Source organism: Nicotiana tabacum, chromosome 8, assembly GCF_000715075.1.
Source record: "Nicotiana tabacum cultivar K326 chromosome 8, ASM71507v2, whole genome shotgun sequence".
Taxonomy (NCBI): domain Eukaryota; kingdom Viridiplantae; phylum Streptophyta; class Magnoliopsida; order Solanales; family Solanaceae; genus Nicotiana; species Nicotiana tabacum.
Window position 1 is genome coordinate 205,145,986 of NC_134087.1, and position 18,824 is coordinate 205,164,809.

General features: G+C 35.1%; 1 protein-coding gene and 1 non-coding gene across 2 annotated transcripts; both read right to left on the bottom strand.

The window, feature by feature from the left end:
• Nucleotides 1-515: 515 nt before the first annotated feature.
• On the bottom strand, nt 516-7,748 carry LOC107801220 (fe-S cluster assembly factor HCF101, chloroplastic). The gene is made up of 16 exons (XM_016624505.2): nt 7,518-7,748; nt 7,317-7,436; nt 6,051-6,193; nt 5,921-5,971; nt 5,326-5,481; nt 4,883-5,026; nt 4,671-4,813; nt 4,132-4,201; nt 3,917-4,012; nt 3,698-3,787; nt 3,271-3,324; nt 2,826-2,949; nt 2,453-2,577; nt 2,116-2,238; nt 1,469-1,537; nt 516-824 (listed from the first exon to the last, which is right to left on the bottom strand). Exons 1-15 carry the CDS (start codon nt 7,588-7,590, stop codon nt 1,469-1,471), a joined length of 1,581 nt encoding a protein of 526 aa, XP_016479991.1. The 5' UTR covers nt 7,591-7,748; the 3' UTR covers nt 516-824.
• A 2,343-nt stretch (nt 7,749-10,091) lies between these two features.
• Nucleotides 10,092-16,686, bottom strand: LOC107801219 (uncharacterized). The gene is made up of 2 exons (XR_012694428.1): nt 16,134-16,686; nt 10,092-10,300 (listed from the first exon to the last, which is right to left on the bottom strand). It is a non-coding gene; the product is annotated as an uncharacterized LOC107801219 (transcript).
• Nucleotides 16,687-18,824: the final 2,138 nt, after the last annotated feature.

Sequence of the window (18,824 nt, forward strand, 5' to 3'; positions counted from 1 at the left end):
TTTGGAAATAAATATAAAATCTATAAATATCACGTTTTCACACAGATTTTCTAGTGAGTTGTTACCTAATGACTCTTAGGCCATTAAGCTTTATTAAAACTTCTCACCATCATATCTAATGCTTCTAGATGAACCTAATAATAATAATAATTCTAGAGAGTCAAAAACTAGCCCAACATTTTGACTAATTCCCTCTTTTTAAAAATGAATTTTGTGGTTAAATTCATGTTTTTCTTGACTTCTTTCATTTGTTTTGTTTGTTTTCTTTTTTTGAGCTTCTAAGATGATGACGCAGGAGGTCAAATATATAATAATTCAAGCTATATATAATTACGACGTAAAGTAGCATCAATGTAACTTAACCATTTATAGCAAGTTAATACTTTATTTTTCTAGTTACTATACGAGACCTGGTATGTAAAATTACATGTTGCTGAATTTGACCTGATAGTACAAAAATTTACGTTATAAACATAAACTCAACTTATATATAGGTTATTCATATCGACTCTACGTTGATTTGAACTCAAATCTCGAATTATGATAATTCAATTTATCTCCTTTTTTTTGTTGACCGAGCACGGTACAAGCACCGTAGCATGATGTACAACATGATGAGCATAGACTAGTGAAGATTGCTATAAAAATAATATATTGAACAAATGGTAGTGAAGATTACTATCTACAAAAAGTTAAAAAAATGAAACATCACTGAGATCCTTGTAGCTTCAGCTAGCTGTTGACTTTCTTGTGACTTAAGCCAGGTAGAGGAGCAAAAATCTTCCAACTGTATTTGTATCTCATTTTGGACTTCTAATTCATCCCTAGAAATAAAGCATGAAAGTTTGAGTCATGTGAAGATTTAAAAGGCAGTCCAGTGCACAAGAAATCTCGCATTCACACAGGGTCCGGGGAAGGGGCCACACCCCAAGGGATGTGATGTAGACAGCTTACCCTAATGCAAGCATTAGTGGCTGTTTCCACGGCTTGAACCCGTAACGTATAGGTCGCATGGAAACAACCTTAACATTGCTCCAAGTCTCCCCTTCAGTCATGTGAAGATTTATGAAACTAATTAGGCTAACTAAGAAAATAGGAAAAGATTGAAGCATTTAAGCCAGCCCCTCCATCAGCCCGCACCTACGTGGGAGCACAGGCGGATGGAGCCTTTCAACACGGGGTTTAACTACAACAACAACAAACTAAGTGGATTCTCACAAGTGGGGTCCGGGGTAAGATGTACGCAGCCTTACGCCCCTACCCTGGGAGGGCAGAGAGACTGTTTCCGATAGACCCCGAGAACACAGGGTTCAACTGAACCAGTATATTCAAAGCCAAACATAGATATATATATATATACATGTGAAAACACTCTTTAAGTGTTTTATCATATACTAAATTCTGAACCCGTAATTTCAGAAGTACAATGAGTTCGGTCCTAAGAAATTTAATGCGACTTTCTCATTACCTATGCAGGAGTAAGTTGAGGAACTTCAACCAAGCGCTCCATCATTTGCAGCTGGTCATAAGGAGCTATCTGCAGCACAAAAATAAACCAAAAAAACTGCTTCAAACTGCTATAGTCCAACTGAAACACGTATATCATAAATTAGACACGGCGACTTTCTTTGTTGTGTTTCATAATGGAGGATAGTCCTGAAAAAAGTATGCATCAAAAAGATCTAAGGAAAACTTGGCTCTAGCTTACTAATTAACCAGAGAGTTTGAACAACATAGATTAGCGCGATCTTTAATCTTGGCTCCACTTTACAACAGTCCTAAAATACTGACTTCCACTTTATTTGACTTGTATAAACCAAATCAGTAAACAACAACAACAACAACAACATACCCAGTGCAGTCCCACTAATGGGGTCTGGGGAGGGTAGTATGTACGCAAACCTTACCCCTACCTTGTGAAGGTAGAGAGGCTGTTTCCGATAGACATAAACCAAATCAGTCCAAATAGTTAATTGGTCAAGCTTTTTACAGCATGTTTTCGTTGTAGCAGTTTTGAAATTCAGTCATAGGTGTTAGGTTTCCTTTAGATAGCAAAGGCAACTTAATTGAGAGCGCGAACGATCATATACGGTCAAATAGGTGTGTCGATAATACCTGGTTAAATCCGTCTGGCCATGTTATTTCCACAGCATAGTTTCCTAAAGGCCGGATCTCTTCAGGTTCAATGTCGTCTGGGATATCAGAATATTGCAGTTTCTGTTCACCCGTCCATTCATCCTATACCAAAGTCGTTGAAGAGAAAAAAAAAATTCAAAATATGAAATACTTGAAATTTGTAGTATTAAATGAGTAGAACAAGCTGAGTATTCGTCCAAGAAAAAGCAGGGCGGACAACAATGATATTGATAACAATGTCTTAGCATGTCATTAATCGTGCAATGCGACGTATCTGTCAGGCTGGAAAAATAACTTAAAAGACTTGAATGCATACCACACTTTGGGCAGATCGATCATTTCTCCTTACAGTTGCAGGGTGCAAATAAAACTCTTCATCGGAATCAGGTACTTTGACCTTTATCGCCTTGATAGATCTATCATAACTCACTGCAGTCGATACTGTAACAAAATAAACAATAAACAAAACAAAAAAGAGACAATGAGTAACCATTATATCTAGTTCAAGTGAAGTACTGACAATAGATTTTAAAAATATTCTTAAATATATTCCCACTAGAATGAAGCTTGTATCGCGTGAATAATTAACAGGAATTCTTGAATAGAACTGAAATCTGTTTTTTTCCTTCCAATGAATTTGGCTTGAATAAGCAATTGAAAAGAGAAACAAACAAATAAACAAAACGTACCTTGTTGACGAATCTTGGCACACTGTTGTACTACGCACACGCCTAGCTCTTGGAATGTTCTGGAAACTTCACCTTGAGGATCAGCCACCACTTCAGGCATTCCACTATCTCCAGAAGCAGATAGCTTTTAACACAAAGTCAGCGTATTGTTCAGAAATGCCCCAAGTGACAATTTACTACTATACAAGTACTTAATAAATGCTCATAATTCAGAAGAAAAAGCTTAATTATATTTAAAAACAGACCGATGAAGTGAATCTACGAAAGATGATGTGCACTATTTTAAGGGAAAAGATAATGCAGGAATTCTGACTCATTGACAGAGAAATCTAAAGAAAGCCTTCGGTAGTTCAGATGTTTACAATATTTAGTGCGGGCATAAGTGATGTAAATGTGAATATTCAAACATTTGAACCAGTTCAGAGTTTAAAATGTTGCAACTTACAGTTGGTTGGATAGGGAGATCAAATAGATGGGGGATTCCGAACTGCTGGACAACCTGCAGAGATACAGATGAAATTTATATAAACATACTCTTCAACGATGAATTGCATGTTTTAATGATCATGTCTCAATAACGATCCCAAACAAAATTGATCTCACGACACTGAAGATTCTGCATGCAGATTTGGATTAGAGGATTGTATTAAAATTTCAGATTTGGTGTTTGAATCTCCACGGTTAGGTTGGTTAGTATGCATTGAGAATAATATATCCAGACCAAATTCATCTGCTAGACTATCTGTGTGAATTGAGGACATTGTACTAACATTCTAAAAATATCTGAATTACTCAAGCAAAGGAAAGCGAAATTTGCTAAACTTTGAGAAAGGACAAGAAAACATCAATAGGACCTAAGAGCAAGGGCAAACCTGAGACCCTGAACCCCTGCCGAAAGGGTAGTAACGTTTTCCATCAGCATCGAAGTGGCACATGTTCTCAACTACGGCAACGCAAGGCACCTGTACATTCAAGTGTGAAATGTACAATTAGAAACAGCAACACATCTTTTCATCTCAATAAAGATAATTTACATTCTAATCACAGTAAAGAGAAAACATTGCTGATAACACATGAAAATTCGAACGAACCTTAAGCTTTGAGAACATGCGGACACCCTTAGCTACATCTATAAATGCTAGCTTTTGAGGTGTAGTAACTATAACTGCAGCAGTCAAAGGAACAACCTGACAATTGAATAGGTCGAAGAAGAATATATAAGATAAACACTTACAAGAGGAAAAAAATCACTTCCTCCAAGACTTTCACAAACATGAAACATTAGTTTTACGGTCAATAAGCAAACCTGACATAAAGTAAGTTGAATATCACCAGTTCCAGGGGGCATATCAATAACAAGGTAGTCCAATTCTCCCCTGCATAATCACATATATTTAGGACAACGAAGTAATACAAGATCGCCAAATTAAATAATAAATATCTTCCTCGAAAAGACCATCCACGGTGATTTTCCAAAACAAAATTTCAATGCTATATGTGAACCTACCTAAATTAGCTTTAATCTTACAACAACACATCAATGCCAATATAGTATATAGTGTAGGTACCATATTGGACTTTATCAAGATTAAGCCATTCACTTTCATATAGTCAACAGGCTGCTTAAAAGTTCCAGGTTACAATTAAAAAAAAGATCGCATTACAGGTTGAAACATGATATGTAGAGTGAAGAGTTTAACATAAAAAATCTTTTTAATGTTTCTCCGGAGTACGAAATTCCAATAAATTTCGAAGAATTTCTCCGGTATAGAAATTTCAAAGAAATGTCTTAAGTTAATTGGTTGATGGTTCTTGACTTCTTGTCAGATGAGAAGCATATCATACCATTCTGTAGTAGTCAAAAGTTGGTTGATGACTCCCGAGACCATAGGACCTCGCATAATTGCACGCCCTTGCCCAGCAAATCCAAAAGATACCAACTTAACACCCATGTATTCAGTTGGAATAATGGTTCTTTTCTCTGCATTCTACAAAAAATCTCTCAGCGGTTATATGCAGTAGACAAAACATTGTTCAGTCCACAAAGTGAAAATTACCATTTCAAGTATCCGGTTTTCTGGGGACACCATTGTTGGCAAACTAGGACCATATACATCTGCATCAAATATACCAACTCTAGCACCCATATCAGCCAAAGTGTAAGCGAGGTTGACCGCTACAGTTGATTTACCTACCCCTCCCTGTGGTTTATAGAGGTTAACATTAATAAAGGAAAAAGGACACAAAAGATTGCCTATGCTAAGCAGGTCAAAGCAAAATAATAAAATACTCAAGCGATTAAGCACCAACTAACATACTTAAATGCTGCAATATAACAACAAGTCTTAAAATGTTGCTTTTAGAGGAAGGCTATTGTCCTTCTCCTCTCAATCGTTACTTTGTATTTTTCTCTTGGGGGATGGGGAGACCTTTGATACTTACTATAAGAAATGTTTAACAGGGTAAAGCATCAAAGAAGAAAGATTGTGGAATTCTTCACCTTGCAACTAGAAACAGCAATTATGTTGGAGATTGTTTGTAGCCCGGCGGGAAGCTGTCCGGCATACATAGGTTTTGCTGGTTGGGCTGACATTGTCACATTGACCTTTTTAACCCAAGGAAGTGCAGCAACCACCTCGTTTGCCTTCTGCTCAAACTGTCAGAAAATTGAAAATCAGAATTCTAGTCCAACCATAGTTACATGAATCGCAAATCCACACTCACATGCAGTGGCGGAGCCACATGTATTCAAGGGGTGTCAACCGACGTCCCTTCGTCGAAAAATTACACTGTGTAGCTAGGTAATTTTTCTTAATGAATATATACTACATATTGACACCCCTTGGCTATTCGTGGGTTTACTTCTTTATATTTTGACTCCCTCCTAATGAAAATCCTGGCTCCTCCACTGCTCACACGATGACCGAAAAATGAATTATTAACGAAATAACAAGAATTTGTTTTGCTCTTGATCTCACGTTCCCTGATATACTGATAAGTATATGCGTTGAAAAGGAAAAGTAAGAAAACAAAATAATGTACCACTTGATACACATCAATTCTTGATGAAATAATGGTAGTTGTGTTTCATTTACCATGTCCTTGATCGGACATGCTGGTGTTGTAAGCTCTAACCGGAATGACACCTGAAATTCCAATAGATTGAATAAGAACGATAATTCACACACATATGTTAAGAATGTGAGAAAGTAATTTTTGGAAGACCTCTCCTAAGCTCTCATCAACCAAGAGGTCCTTCACGAATCCACAAGAGACGATGTCAGTTCCAAAATCAGGATCGATAATCTGGGACAGGGCTTTAAGTACTTCAGACTCGGCTGTTTGACCTGACACTGTAGAAGCACAAGCTGCAAGCTACTATATATGTTAGTATAACAGAAATGATCTCGAACAGCAGCAGTGTAGGACGAACGAAATATTACAACATGTTGTATGGTAGGAAAGTAAAATAATAAGAGTTTCAGCCCAATAGAATTTGCATAGCATCAGAAAACAAGAACCGGTCAAGCATTATGTGAAGTCCTGAACTAAATACTCCCTTCCTTCCCGTTCTAGTGACCCTATTCTTTTTAGTCCATTCCAAAAAGAATGACCTATTTCTAAATTTGGAAACAATTTAACTTAAAACTTTTCATTCTACCATTAAATAAGAAGTTACACAAATGTTATGGCATATTTAAAGCTTCAAAAAAGTCTTATAGTCAGATGCGGAGCCAGGATTTCAATCTTATGGGTTCTGAATTTTAGAACGATGATTTCATGTGTTAGTGACTAGGTTCTAAATTTTATACTTGTATATATTTAATGAATTTTAAACACCAAATACATTGTTTAAGCAAAAGCTATTTGTTCAGCCGAATCCGTAGATGGCGTGTGCCTCCGCCCATGCTTATAGTCACACAAATGTTATGGCATGTTTAAAACTACAAGTTTCAAAAGTTCATTTCTTTCTTGTAATCTACGGACGGGTATTTGTCTATTTGATGTACATAAGAAGAACAAAAATTGGACTTAATGAAGCAAACATGTGGAGACATTCAACTCAGACAGTACCCAAAAAAGACTTAACAGAAACTAAGCAGCAGAATACAAGCATACACCACAACTAGAGAAGTACAAAAAAGACAAAACTATACAATCCTAGTACAAGTAAAAGGGCAGCCCAATGCACTAAGCTCCCGCTATGCACGGTGTCCGGGGAAGGGGCGACTACAAGTATCTATTGTACGCAACCTTACCGCCCGGTGCCCTAAGTTTCCACTATGCGTGGGGTCCGAGAAAGGGCCAGACCACATATTGAACTCAACCTTACCCTGCAGTTCTGCAAGAGGCTCTCTCCTAATCACATGACAACAACTTCGCCAGTTATGTCAAGGCTCCCTTTCAATCCTAATACAAGTGTTTAACAAATAGGCATTTTACAATAAGTAGAGTCTACAGGTTTTCAGTTGAATAAGGCATCAAAATTACCTCCATTTGAAGCAGCTTTAGCTGTAAATGAGCTCAAACTTGAATAGGTATACGAAATATTCAAGCTCCTGACATGTCTTTGAGTGGACTGGAGAAAAGATTTCTCAGCTACATATAATCCTGTAAAGAACAAAACACAAACTTCAGCAGAAAACCAAATTATTCTTGGAATGAAATGAACCCCAAAGAGTTTGAACTGACCTGATTTGGGTTGTGAAGTACAGTGATGAAATGTGAGAGTAGGAGAAGATGGAGCCTGAAGAAGCTGTGTCATTTTTTTTAGTGAGAATTTTTTCTATTTTTCTGCTAGCTTTACAGTAATGAAGAAAGAGGGAAAGTTCGTTGGTAGAGAGCATTAATGTGAGCCTCAAGTTTTCATGTTACATCAAGAATCTAATCGCCTTACCTTAGCCACAATTCACACGTTACCCAAACTTTGGCATTGTGGAAAAATATATATTATAATAATATATGTATGTATGTATGTATATGTATGTATGTATATGTATATGAGATTATTTTATTTAATATTTGATTGAAATTTTTTACCTTCAGAATAAATAAACTTGAAATTATTTTATACCATAATTTTTGTAAGATTTATTTTATACTATATTCAATGTTAGTGTTTATTTTCGCAGAGCTTAAGTTTTATGCATTGACGATGATAAAACCGTTACCCAAACTATCAATCGTTATAATACAAGCTCTATTTACCTCCTCTTCTTCTTTTTTTTAATTGGCTAGGCATAGTTTGGATTACAAAAATGATCAGTATAAAATTTATTGGTCTGGCTCTACTTCTTATGACACCATTACTGAGCAAAGTCAAAAGAGTTTTTCTTTAATTAAAATCTTTTTAAAAAACTTCTAAATAGTTTTGAGTTATTGATTATTGTGACTTAAAGTACTGTAATGTAATTTTTAAATTTAAGTATTTGAAAAAAAACAAATCGAAGATTCTTGTTGACATCATAAATCTAGATAATTTTGATCGACCTGATGCCTAAAAATACAATGGACGAGTCTGAGAAATGAGCCATTTTTTTTCTTATAGCATGTTTGTAGCAGTTCTTTTTTGTCAAAAGTGGTTTTTTCCAAAGTTAGTAATGTTTGGCCAAGCTTTTAGAAGGAAAAAAATATTTTTGAGTAAAAACAGAAATAATTTTTGAGAACCAAAAAAAGTAATTTCTCACACTTAGAATTACCTTTTAAAAGTTTGGCCTAACATTAATTGATGCTTATAAGTACTTTTCAAATTGATTAGTCAAACATAAACTGTTTCTCACTAAAAGTATTTTTCAAAATAAGCTGATTTTAAAAGTACGGTCAAACAAGCTACTAGAAATGTAAATTTTCTCAAACTCAGTTGGAATCTATGTCTGAAAATGTATCAACCAATTGGCCTATCAAGCTTCTTGGATCATCAATTAGAGTATTGATTGAACACCCCTGCTCTCTGATCTCAAAGCTAAAGCAAGTAAATACTTTGTGTGTCTACCTGGCCTTTCAATAATGGTTTGTTACCCCCTTAACATCTTCAGAAGATGCAGAGAATAGTTCCATCTAGAGGTGGCAAAAGGTTTAAAAAAACAGTTATCCACCCCTATTATTCATTAAAAAATGGATTGGATAACGAACTTTTTAAAAACGAGTCAAATATGGATAAGAACCATATTATCCACTTAGAAAATGGTTAACCAAATGAATAACTAATGTGTTTAACTTTTACATTTGTAAAGCCTCAAATTGAAGGTTCCTTAAGTTTGGGAGAGTAGGAATTCTCCCATAAGTAATCATATTCAAGAAGCCATGGATAATGATATCCGTGAAATAACACATTTTTTATCCGTCTCAAATACGGGTCAATTCGAATAATTTATCCATTTTTTTTGAGTTACCCATTTTCGACCAGCTTATATCCGACCGACCTGCCGTTTGTCACCCCTAGTTCCATCGGTACAATCACAAGTAAAGATGATGTCACTTCTTTGAATAGGAATCTACATGCTGCAGGAAGTGAACTCTAGCAAGAAATTGTACCTAGTTCCATCAGTACAATCACAAGTAAAGATGATGACACTTCCTTGAATAGGAATCTACATGCTGCAGGAAGTGAACTCTAGCAAGAAATTGTACCTAGTTCCATCAGTACAATCACAAGTAAAGATGATGACACTTCCTTGAATAGGAATCTATACGCAAACCTTACCCTCACCTTATAAGGGTTGTACCTGGAGAGTATTTAATAATACCAGACAATGGCATTCATTTTGCTGCAAGCTTTATAGAGAACTAAACAAGAAATGATAACTGAACTATTAGGAGCTTCACCAGCCTTTGTAGCAGCCTTGCAGACCATCCATTAGCTTTCTCAGTATCAACAAGGCACAGTTATTAAGGGCAGTCCGGTACACTAAGCTCCTGCTATGCGCGGGGTCCGAGGAAGGGCCGGACAATAAGGGTTACGGAATCTATATAAACAAGGTATGTACTATTCCAAGACCATTAGAATAAACTCCATCCAGCTGGGGAAAGAGGAAAAAGACACAGAAACTGTTGTAAAAGTAATCATGGCCACTGGCTCTGTGAAAATAGAGTCTTATCGATGATTTACCCGTGAACTGAGTTAAATAAACACCAGTCATTTGCCTTTCTTTCTCTTCTTTTACTATTAAGGGTGGGGAAGAGTTGAGAGAGGGGTTTGAGTTTCTTTCATTATAAATCTTCCCTTGTCAAAATCACAGCAGCAAATGTACAATACAGAGGAAAAGAGCAACAATCTTTCAATGGCCATTAGTAATATTCCAGATAATAACATAGATCATATATACAATACACTTAGCAACTGCTTACACAATTCACAAAATCGTCAATCGGATAACATAATGTGCTAAGATAACTTTAACATATCAAGCACCATCACGCCCAATTCAGTTGGGCTTATTTCATAAGCCAATCAAAAGAAGCAGCTGACAAAAGCCCTGCAGGTTGAAAAGAAGACACCAGTAAATAGAAAGTGTTAGTCTTCCGTGTTTTCTTTGTTGTAGAAACTCGGACAATATAACATTTGTGTTATCTATATTGGCTAACCTTTTTTTAAAATGGTTTCTTTTCAAAGAATTAGAAACGCTTCACATGAACCGTGTCAATCAACCACTTTTCCATTTTAAAAATATATATATATAACAATGAATTTAATTTTTGTTGCTTTAATAAACCATATATTATCAAGTTCCCCAAAATTCAAGTCAGGAATTTAATCCCTCCATGTCCAACTGTTTGTCCCATGTCCCACCAGTTTATTATGATAAAACAAAGGCTCGACGCATCAACAGAAAATACACTGCCAAAGAGCTAGGATAATTGTACTCATAGCAAGTGATAGGGGAGGTTGAAACACAGGAGAGTCAGATGAACAAAAGGCGGTCAAGGTGCCAAAAAGGCATAACCAATATACTGAAGAACAGAATTTAAGCTTTTGAGCAGTCCAGTAGTGTTATGGAATGCTTTTGAGCAGTCCGGTAGTGCCAAAAGAACATGTGGATCCTAAGCAATTTTTATAATGTAGTGCCAAAAGAACATGTGGATCCTAAGCAATTTTTATAAAACTCAACAAAATACCAGTGTGCAGAAAGAACTTTCCATAAAAGGGGGGGGGGGGTAAGGGGTACCTCTTAGAAAGAAGAAAAAGAAACATCAAACGGGAAGAAGTTCTCCAAAACTGCTTGGGGAAGTGGTCCAAAAGAAGCCAAATATGACAATTTTTCTCTTCTTTTTTTTTTTCTTGATAAGGTAAATAATTTTATTAACAACAGGGCGAAACCCATATACAAGCCATGTACCAAAAAGAAGAGAACCTACACAAAAACATGGTTCTTAACAAAAGAGACCCAATCCTCTATACAAATAGGGATATGACAATTTTTCTCAAAAATGATTCCTAGTAAATGTCTTAAGTATCAAGTAAATATACCTCTAAGCGAGTAACTTCAAGGAAGATTTAATTCTATAAGACCTTTTTCATAGGCCGTTCCATAAGAAAGAGCTCTCAGCCTCTCACCAGACCCTAAAAATCCTTTCTATCAAGATAAATACAACCTGAAAAGGTTACATCCTTATGGAACTCCGAAACAACCATAAATTTGTAGTGTTTATGTGCGTAATATAGCACTCTTTATCTACAGAACAAAGGCAAATGAAAAAAAACACATGCCTTCTTTATTCTCTTTTCACTTCTTTACTCATTATGACACCACAAGAAACAGTACAAAAAACTAAACCAAAAGACCAATAGGAATTTCTGCAGAGTATGAGCAGCTTAGTTGAAAACTTGAAATTAAAATACCAATTCTCGTGGAAAATCGAAGAGTACGAAATGCAGTGCATGACATGATTAAAGCATGTAACCCGCATATCAAGACTAGTCAACTAATAAGACCACTCATGACTAAACACCACATGTTTCCAGAAGACAGATATCTATTAATCACAATTCACATACCCCTGAACTGCTAAATGCTACTGCTTAACACACTTCTACCTATTTTCACTCTTTTTCCTTAGCACGATAATCATATCTTTTGTTTTTTAATGTTGTTGATCCTTTCTCCAACAGAGATTGCAGGTTCTGATAAGAACCAAAAGCACAAATCAGCCGGTTATAAAGCTAAAAATGGGGAACCCTAAAAGCAGATACGCAATTTACTAGTCCTTAAATAAACAATGCATGTCTCATATTATTGAAGAGGAGAGACAGATAACAAGATTCTATGCCAATAGATGCAAAATAAAACACTGCACCGGTTACTGCTTTGTGATAATGGGCACCAACTTAGCATTAAAAGCCGAGGACGGACTGCTAGCTACCCTGTCGAAAGTACCCAAAACTTCTGTAACTGAAACCCAATACTTCATCTCTTTCATTTTACATAACAATATATGACGCAGAAACTAAATATCTTTTGCTTCAAACAAACACAATATTATAACACACCAAAATTAGCTTTAGAATCCCGTGGTCTTCAACAATCATGTCATTTCCATATAAAGGGCAAAATGAGGATGTTAAAATTAAAGAGTTTCCAAATACAGGAAACGTCAATCTTAGGATAAACAAAGGAATCCACAACTTAAGGAAAAGCGCATAATAGCTTTCAAAATTGACCTAGAAGTAATAAATGACAATCATATTTGGCGTAAGAGAACACCACCCTATGACAAAATTTCAAAAAATATACAAAAACGTAACAACTTTATTAGAGTAAATAAATAGATAAAATTACCTTTAGGAAGAGGAATGTTTTTTCCCTCCACACTCGGGGCTTTTATCAAAATTCTTAAAAGAGGATTTAGCCGTAACCATTCCAACCATTGTTTCACCACTGGGTCTGATATCTGTAATAACCCACCACTTAAAGAAAGCTCTCGTGCTAATCCCATCAAGCTCAACAATACTGTTCTCAACGATTTTACCACTGATTTTGTTGGAGTAGGTGGGAAGGTAGTTATCCGGAGGAAGGGTGACGCGACACTTGTCACCCAGAGAAACCACAAAGTCGCAGGAACAGGTGTTTAGAGAATACCCATTGATATTCTCGGCAAGTAGCCCTATGTGGAACCTCTATTTGATTAGCTCTTTGGGGTCCCAATGGTGTCTGGTTGCAGAGGATATAACGATTTTGGCAATCAATATTGTATTTTCCGTCCGAACCAGCAACTTGATTAAAAAACTTCTGCAACATATTTTTTCTAATTACATTCTTGGTCGATTGTGCACTATGCATAAATGACTAGTAACTGACTTATCATTAAATACGTTGATGCTAGAGTAGTTTTACCTAGACCCGGCGTACTAAATGACTAAAATGACATCTCGCACTGCTGGTCCACTAGTGAGTTTCTTAATTATCCAATGCTCCCCCTTAAAACCCACAATTATTTGGTCCACTATTAATGATGAGTTGCTTTTCGGCTTGTTGGAAAATTTTACAACAATGAGGTCCTATTTTCCGAAAATTCTCAAGTAAATTAGAGATCTCTTCTTTGATAAGCTCGATCGTTCCTATCGCATTGGGAAATCAGTAAATAAGATGCAAGAGACAATTATCTCTAACAAAAATTGAATTAATGACATCTTTTGCCTCATATATCACATGTAAAACACATGTCCATAGATCTTTATACAATTCTTGCTCAACATTACTGAAGAAGGATCTTACAAATTCTAGGTCTTCTTTAACCGGCCCAATTTCTTTCTTTATCAGAGTAATTGAATAAGCTTTAGAATTAAGCAAATTATTTAAGCTTGAGTATAAGATTTATGAAGAGTGATCCATTAGTCATGTGGAAGTAGAGTTGAGATGAGGCTGGGCTTCCAAGTAAACCTGTTTGAGATCTCCCTTCAGAAATTCAGTATATTAAAGCAAGTCAAGAGTTGCACAGTTTGTTCCATTTGTACTCTTTTCGTTCCTTGATTTTTCTTCTAAGTCGCGAACAAGAATTGATATCTCCTTGGTAAGTGCTCCAACAATTTGTCATGATGAATAAAATCTTTCGAGAATCAGATATTCTAGAGAATGTCTGGAAAGGCTTGTAGATCGTAGGAGTTGCTCAATGAAGCGTCCGACATTTGCTAACTTTGATGCTTTCAAATTTGTAGAACAGATGTGTATAATCCTAGTTTAACAGGAATAATCTTCAAGAATGGATGAGCTACCTTGAAATTCAGTAGAGGGACATCAAGTTCACGAATTTCTTTAATTCATCTATTTCATCAAGTCCATCCATTTCGTCAAGTTTTTGTTTCATCAAGTTGATCAACTAAAAGGACAACATAATGTCCTACTCTCTCAGCCATAAGTTGAAAATGAGGTATCTATATCGAGTTCGGATTTGACAGAGGATACAGAGATGATGAATAGGAGAGGAAAACCCACAAAATGTTTCCAGAAGGACTTTATTCATCATGACAAATTATTTCAACAATGATACCTAATAAGGTATCAATTCTTGTTAGCGACTTGGAAGAGAAATCAAGGAATGAAGAGAGTATCAATGAAATATTTGTGCAACTCTCGACTTACTGGAAAATATTGAAATCCTGAAGGAAGATCTCAAACATGTTTACTTGAAAGTACTAGATTCATCTCAACTCTCCTTTTTCAAGAGTGATAGACAACTCCTTCATGAATCACTCAAAAACTTAAATGATGATTTACTCAATTCCAATGCTTATTTAGTTGGTATTATAAAGGAAGAAATCGAGCTGGTGAAAGAAGATCTAAAATCCATAAGATCTTTTTTCGGAAATGTTGAGCAAGAATTGTATAAAGATATGTGGACATGTGTTTTAAATGTGGCATATGAGTCAAAAGATGTCATGAGTTCAATTCTTGTTAAAGATGATGACCTCTTGCATCTCATTTACTAACTTTTTAATGCTATAGAAAGATCAAGCTTATCAAAAAAAAAGGTCCCAAATTTACCTGAGAAGATCCCTAAGAATAGGGGCCTCGTTGTTGCACACTCTTCCACCAAACCAAACCAACAGCTAGTCAAATAATTGTAGATTTTGAAAAGGTGACAAATTAGATAATTAGGAAACTCACCAGTAAAGCTAGATATCATTTATCATCTGTATGTTGAGTTTAGGATACTCTAGTATATAAAGGATATAATGATAAGTTAGTTATTTGTTATTTCGACATTTGTGCATGGTGTAAGGTCGACTAAGAATATAACCGGAAAATTTTTGTTTAATCAAGTCATCGGTTCTGATGGTAAATGCAACGAGGATATTGATGTTGATATGAGCTGGGAAATCGGTATATCCTCTGCAGACGGGTCAACCAACAAGACCATTCAACACCATAAAATGTTTCCCGAAGATAGACCTCTAATACTCATACCCCATAATTGCTGCTAAATGCTCTACTCCTTAACACACTTCCACCTTTTTCACTATTTTTCCTTTAGGGTTGTCCCTAGTATGATGGAAAATGACTTCCAGAAAAATATTTTTCATGTGAAAGTCATTTTCTAATGTTTGGTATGTTTGGTACGCTGGAGGAAAATATTTTCCATCAAAAGGAGAAATATGACTTTCCTCACTTTTGGATGAAAGTCTTTTTTTTATGACCGAGAAATCCGTCTGGGGCCGATCTTTTGGACCAACCGCAGTCTTCGAAACTCGGTGGATAATGGGCAAGTCATTTTCCTTACAACAATTTTAACTTTTAACTTAATATTACTTATTTCAACTAATACTTAGACATTATCGGAAATAGCCTTTCTGACTTTCCGGGGAGAGGTAAGGCTGCGTCCATCTTACCTTCTCTAAACCCCATTCGTTGCAACTCACTGGGTTGTTGTTGTTGTTCTAATACTCGAAAATTTCATCATAACACTCTTCAAAGTGTTGATATTATTATTAATCTTTAATATTTATTCTCTTTTTTTTTTTGAAAAATATTTTCTACTCACCAACCAAATACCAAAACATATTTTCTAACAAATATTTTCAATGAAAAATGACTTTCAGTCATACCAAACACCCCAGATATAGCACAATAATCATATCCTTTCTTATTATGTGTTCATGGCCCTTTATTTTAGACCAAAAATTTCAAAACTCTTCCTTTACTACATGCTTAGTTAAACACCAACCACATAAACTAAGATACCGTGAGTAATAAACCACAATCATATTGATACAAGACAACGTCACCCCATGACAAAATTTGAAAGAATATACTAAAAGATACTTAACAACTTTTATTAGAATAAATATATAAATAAATAGATTAAATAATATACCTTTAGGAAGAGGAATGCTTTTTCCCCTCACACTCAAGGACTTTCATCAAAATTCTTAGAAGGGTATTTAGCAGTAACCATTCCAACTTCAAACACCAAATTCTCACCACTAGATCTAATACCCGTAATACCCCACCACTTAAAAAATGCCCTCACGCTAATCCCATCAAGCTCAGCAATTCGGTTTTCAACAATTTTGCCTGTAATTTTCTTTGAATACGTAGCTAGGTAATTGTCCGGAGGTAGTGTGATTTTACACGTGGCACCTAAAGAAACAACGAAGTTGCCGGAAGTTTTGTTTAGGGCATAGCCGTTCACGTTTTGGGGGAGTAGCCCGATAGGGAACCCGTATTTGATTAGCTCTCTATGGGCCTCCGACGGTGTCGGGTTCGGGTTTGCAGAGGATAAAGATATGGTGAAAAGGAGAGGAATAATGGTGAAGAATAAGAGGGTTTTTGCCATTTTTAGTGTGTGTGTGTGTGTGTTGAGTATTGGGAAAGGAGGAATTTGTTGGGAAGAAAAGGGGAAGGGGGAATAGAGATTTTTTCGATTTAAGAGTTTGACCAAAGGAGTGGATAAAGTGTAATACGTGAATATGAATTCACGTGTACCTTTTTATTCGTGATGTGACTCAGAAAAGGCCACGTCCTTTGTATGTGACGAGAACTTTTTTATTTTTTATTTTTCCTTTCCTTTATTATTTTCGGAAAACACTGGTATTGTACTTTCTATCATGTTATGATTCTATTTTCGAAAATTAAAATCTATGATTAATAAAATTATAATTTTTAAATAAAGTAATATTTGAGGTTAAAAAATAATATTTAAAATTATATTTGGACATATATTTTATTTGAAAAAATATGTATAGCTTTGTGAGTACGAAAAAAGACCAATTTTTGAAAAAGTGGTCAAAACTACTTTTTGATTTTTAAAAATTCCATTTTCAAAAAATCTTCAAAAACTTATAAATTTTCATGGACAAATACATTTTTTTAAAAATTACCAGAAAAAAATAAAAAAGAATCTATGGATAAACAGGTCCTAAGGTTCCGTTTGAATATAGATTTTTTTTTTACTTTTTTCAAAAAAAATATTATTCGTTTATAAAATTTGATTAATTTTAAAAAAAATTGAAGAAAAATTATTTAGTTCTAAAAACTGGTTTACTTTTTTTAGTAAAATGTATGTTCAAATACAACTTCAACTTCCAAAAAATATTTTTCAACACTAATTTAAAACTCTTTTTTTGAAGTTTCAACCAAATTTATGTCCAAATGCTAACTAAAGATAGTACGATATTTCTTTTGTTGAAAACAAAGGAAAGACTAGTACAGTCATACATAATATCTTTTCCATTGGACAATTTTCAAAAAATATTTAGATAGAAAATTTAACTATTAAGCTCTTTGATTGTCTTCAAAGAAAGGCTATTAGATACTTTTTTGCTGAAATTTTGGACATGAATTTTCGTTAATTCAAGCATTATATCGCTAGTAAGAGAATGGATTCTATAAAATAAGCTACAATTATAAAAGTTCTTCCATCAATCTTGAAAGAATTTATTTTTTTTATGTAGCTTTAAAATGTCTACCTTATAGTTTAAATCGGTATACGTTCAGTTATGAATTTACTAAAAATGTATTAGCTTTATTCAATATTTAATTAGGAAAACATGCATATCTTTTGAGATTTTCAATTTGAATATTTTTTTTGATCTTTTATATGTAACTTTAAAAAGGAAAAATAATTAAATTTTGAATAATTTTTATCTGTACTAGTCAAAAAATATTTATACGCCAAATGTTGTTGTAGGTTAATAACAGTCACTCACTATAAAAGCCAAAAAATATCAAAACAAACGAGGCTGTTATACATAGGGTAACAATACATCTCTCACGTTTTGAATGGGAAAGAGAATCTCATTGTGCAATAGCTTTCCGGTGAAATAATTTTTTAATATTTTTTTTTCAATAGATAATTTTTAGAATAACCAAGTTCTTTCATTAGGAGAACCAGAAAGTTTGGGAGAGAGTGGTAGAAACGAGAGTGCGGAAATCGGTGTCTATTTCAGACAACCAGTTTGGGTTCATACCAAGGCGTTCTACCACAGAAGCTATCCACCTTATTAGGAGGATGGTGGAACAGTACAGGGATAGGAAGAAGGATCTCCACATGGTGTTTATTGATCTAGAGAAAGCGTACGACAGGGTTCCTAGGGAAGTCCTATGGAGTTGCTTGGAGGCTGAAAGGATTCTGGTTGCCTACATTATGGTGATTAAAGATATGTATGATGAAACTAAGACTCGGGTTAGGACAGTAGGAGGCGATTCAAAGCATTTTCTGATTGTTATGGGGTTGCACCAAGGGTCTGCACTCAGCCCATTCCTATTGGCCCTGGTGATGGATGCACTGACTCATTATATTCAAGGGGAGGTGACATGGTGTATGTTATTTGCTGATGACATAGTTCTGATTGATGAGACACGAGGCGGGGTCAACGATAGGTTGGAGGTGATGTTTTAAGTGTCAATACCATACAAGAGAGAGGGTGATTTGTGTGGTACCCAATTTTCGATCTAGAAGAACCAGGTTCTTCTAGGTGTTCTAACTACTACTGTTTGCGGAATTAAAAGTACATAAAATAAAGAACACAAAGATTTTTACGTGGAAAACACACGACTCAAAAGG

Excerpts from the sequence above, each read along its gene's own strand:
- LOC107801220 (XM_016624505.2), bottom strand. The coding sequence starts at position 7,590 with ATGACACAGCTTCTTCAGGCTCCATCTTCTCCTACTCTCACATTTCAT. Across the intron at positions 5,972-6,050 it reads TTGATGAGAGCTTAGGAGAG|GTGTCATTCCGGTTAGAGCT; the intron begins GTCTTCCAAAAA and ends TTGGAATTTCAG. Across the intron at positions 2,578-2,825 it reads TGCCAAGATTCGTCAACAAG|TATCGACTGCAGTGAGTTAT; the intron begins GTACGTTTTGTT and ends ATTTTGTTACAG.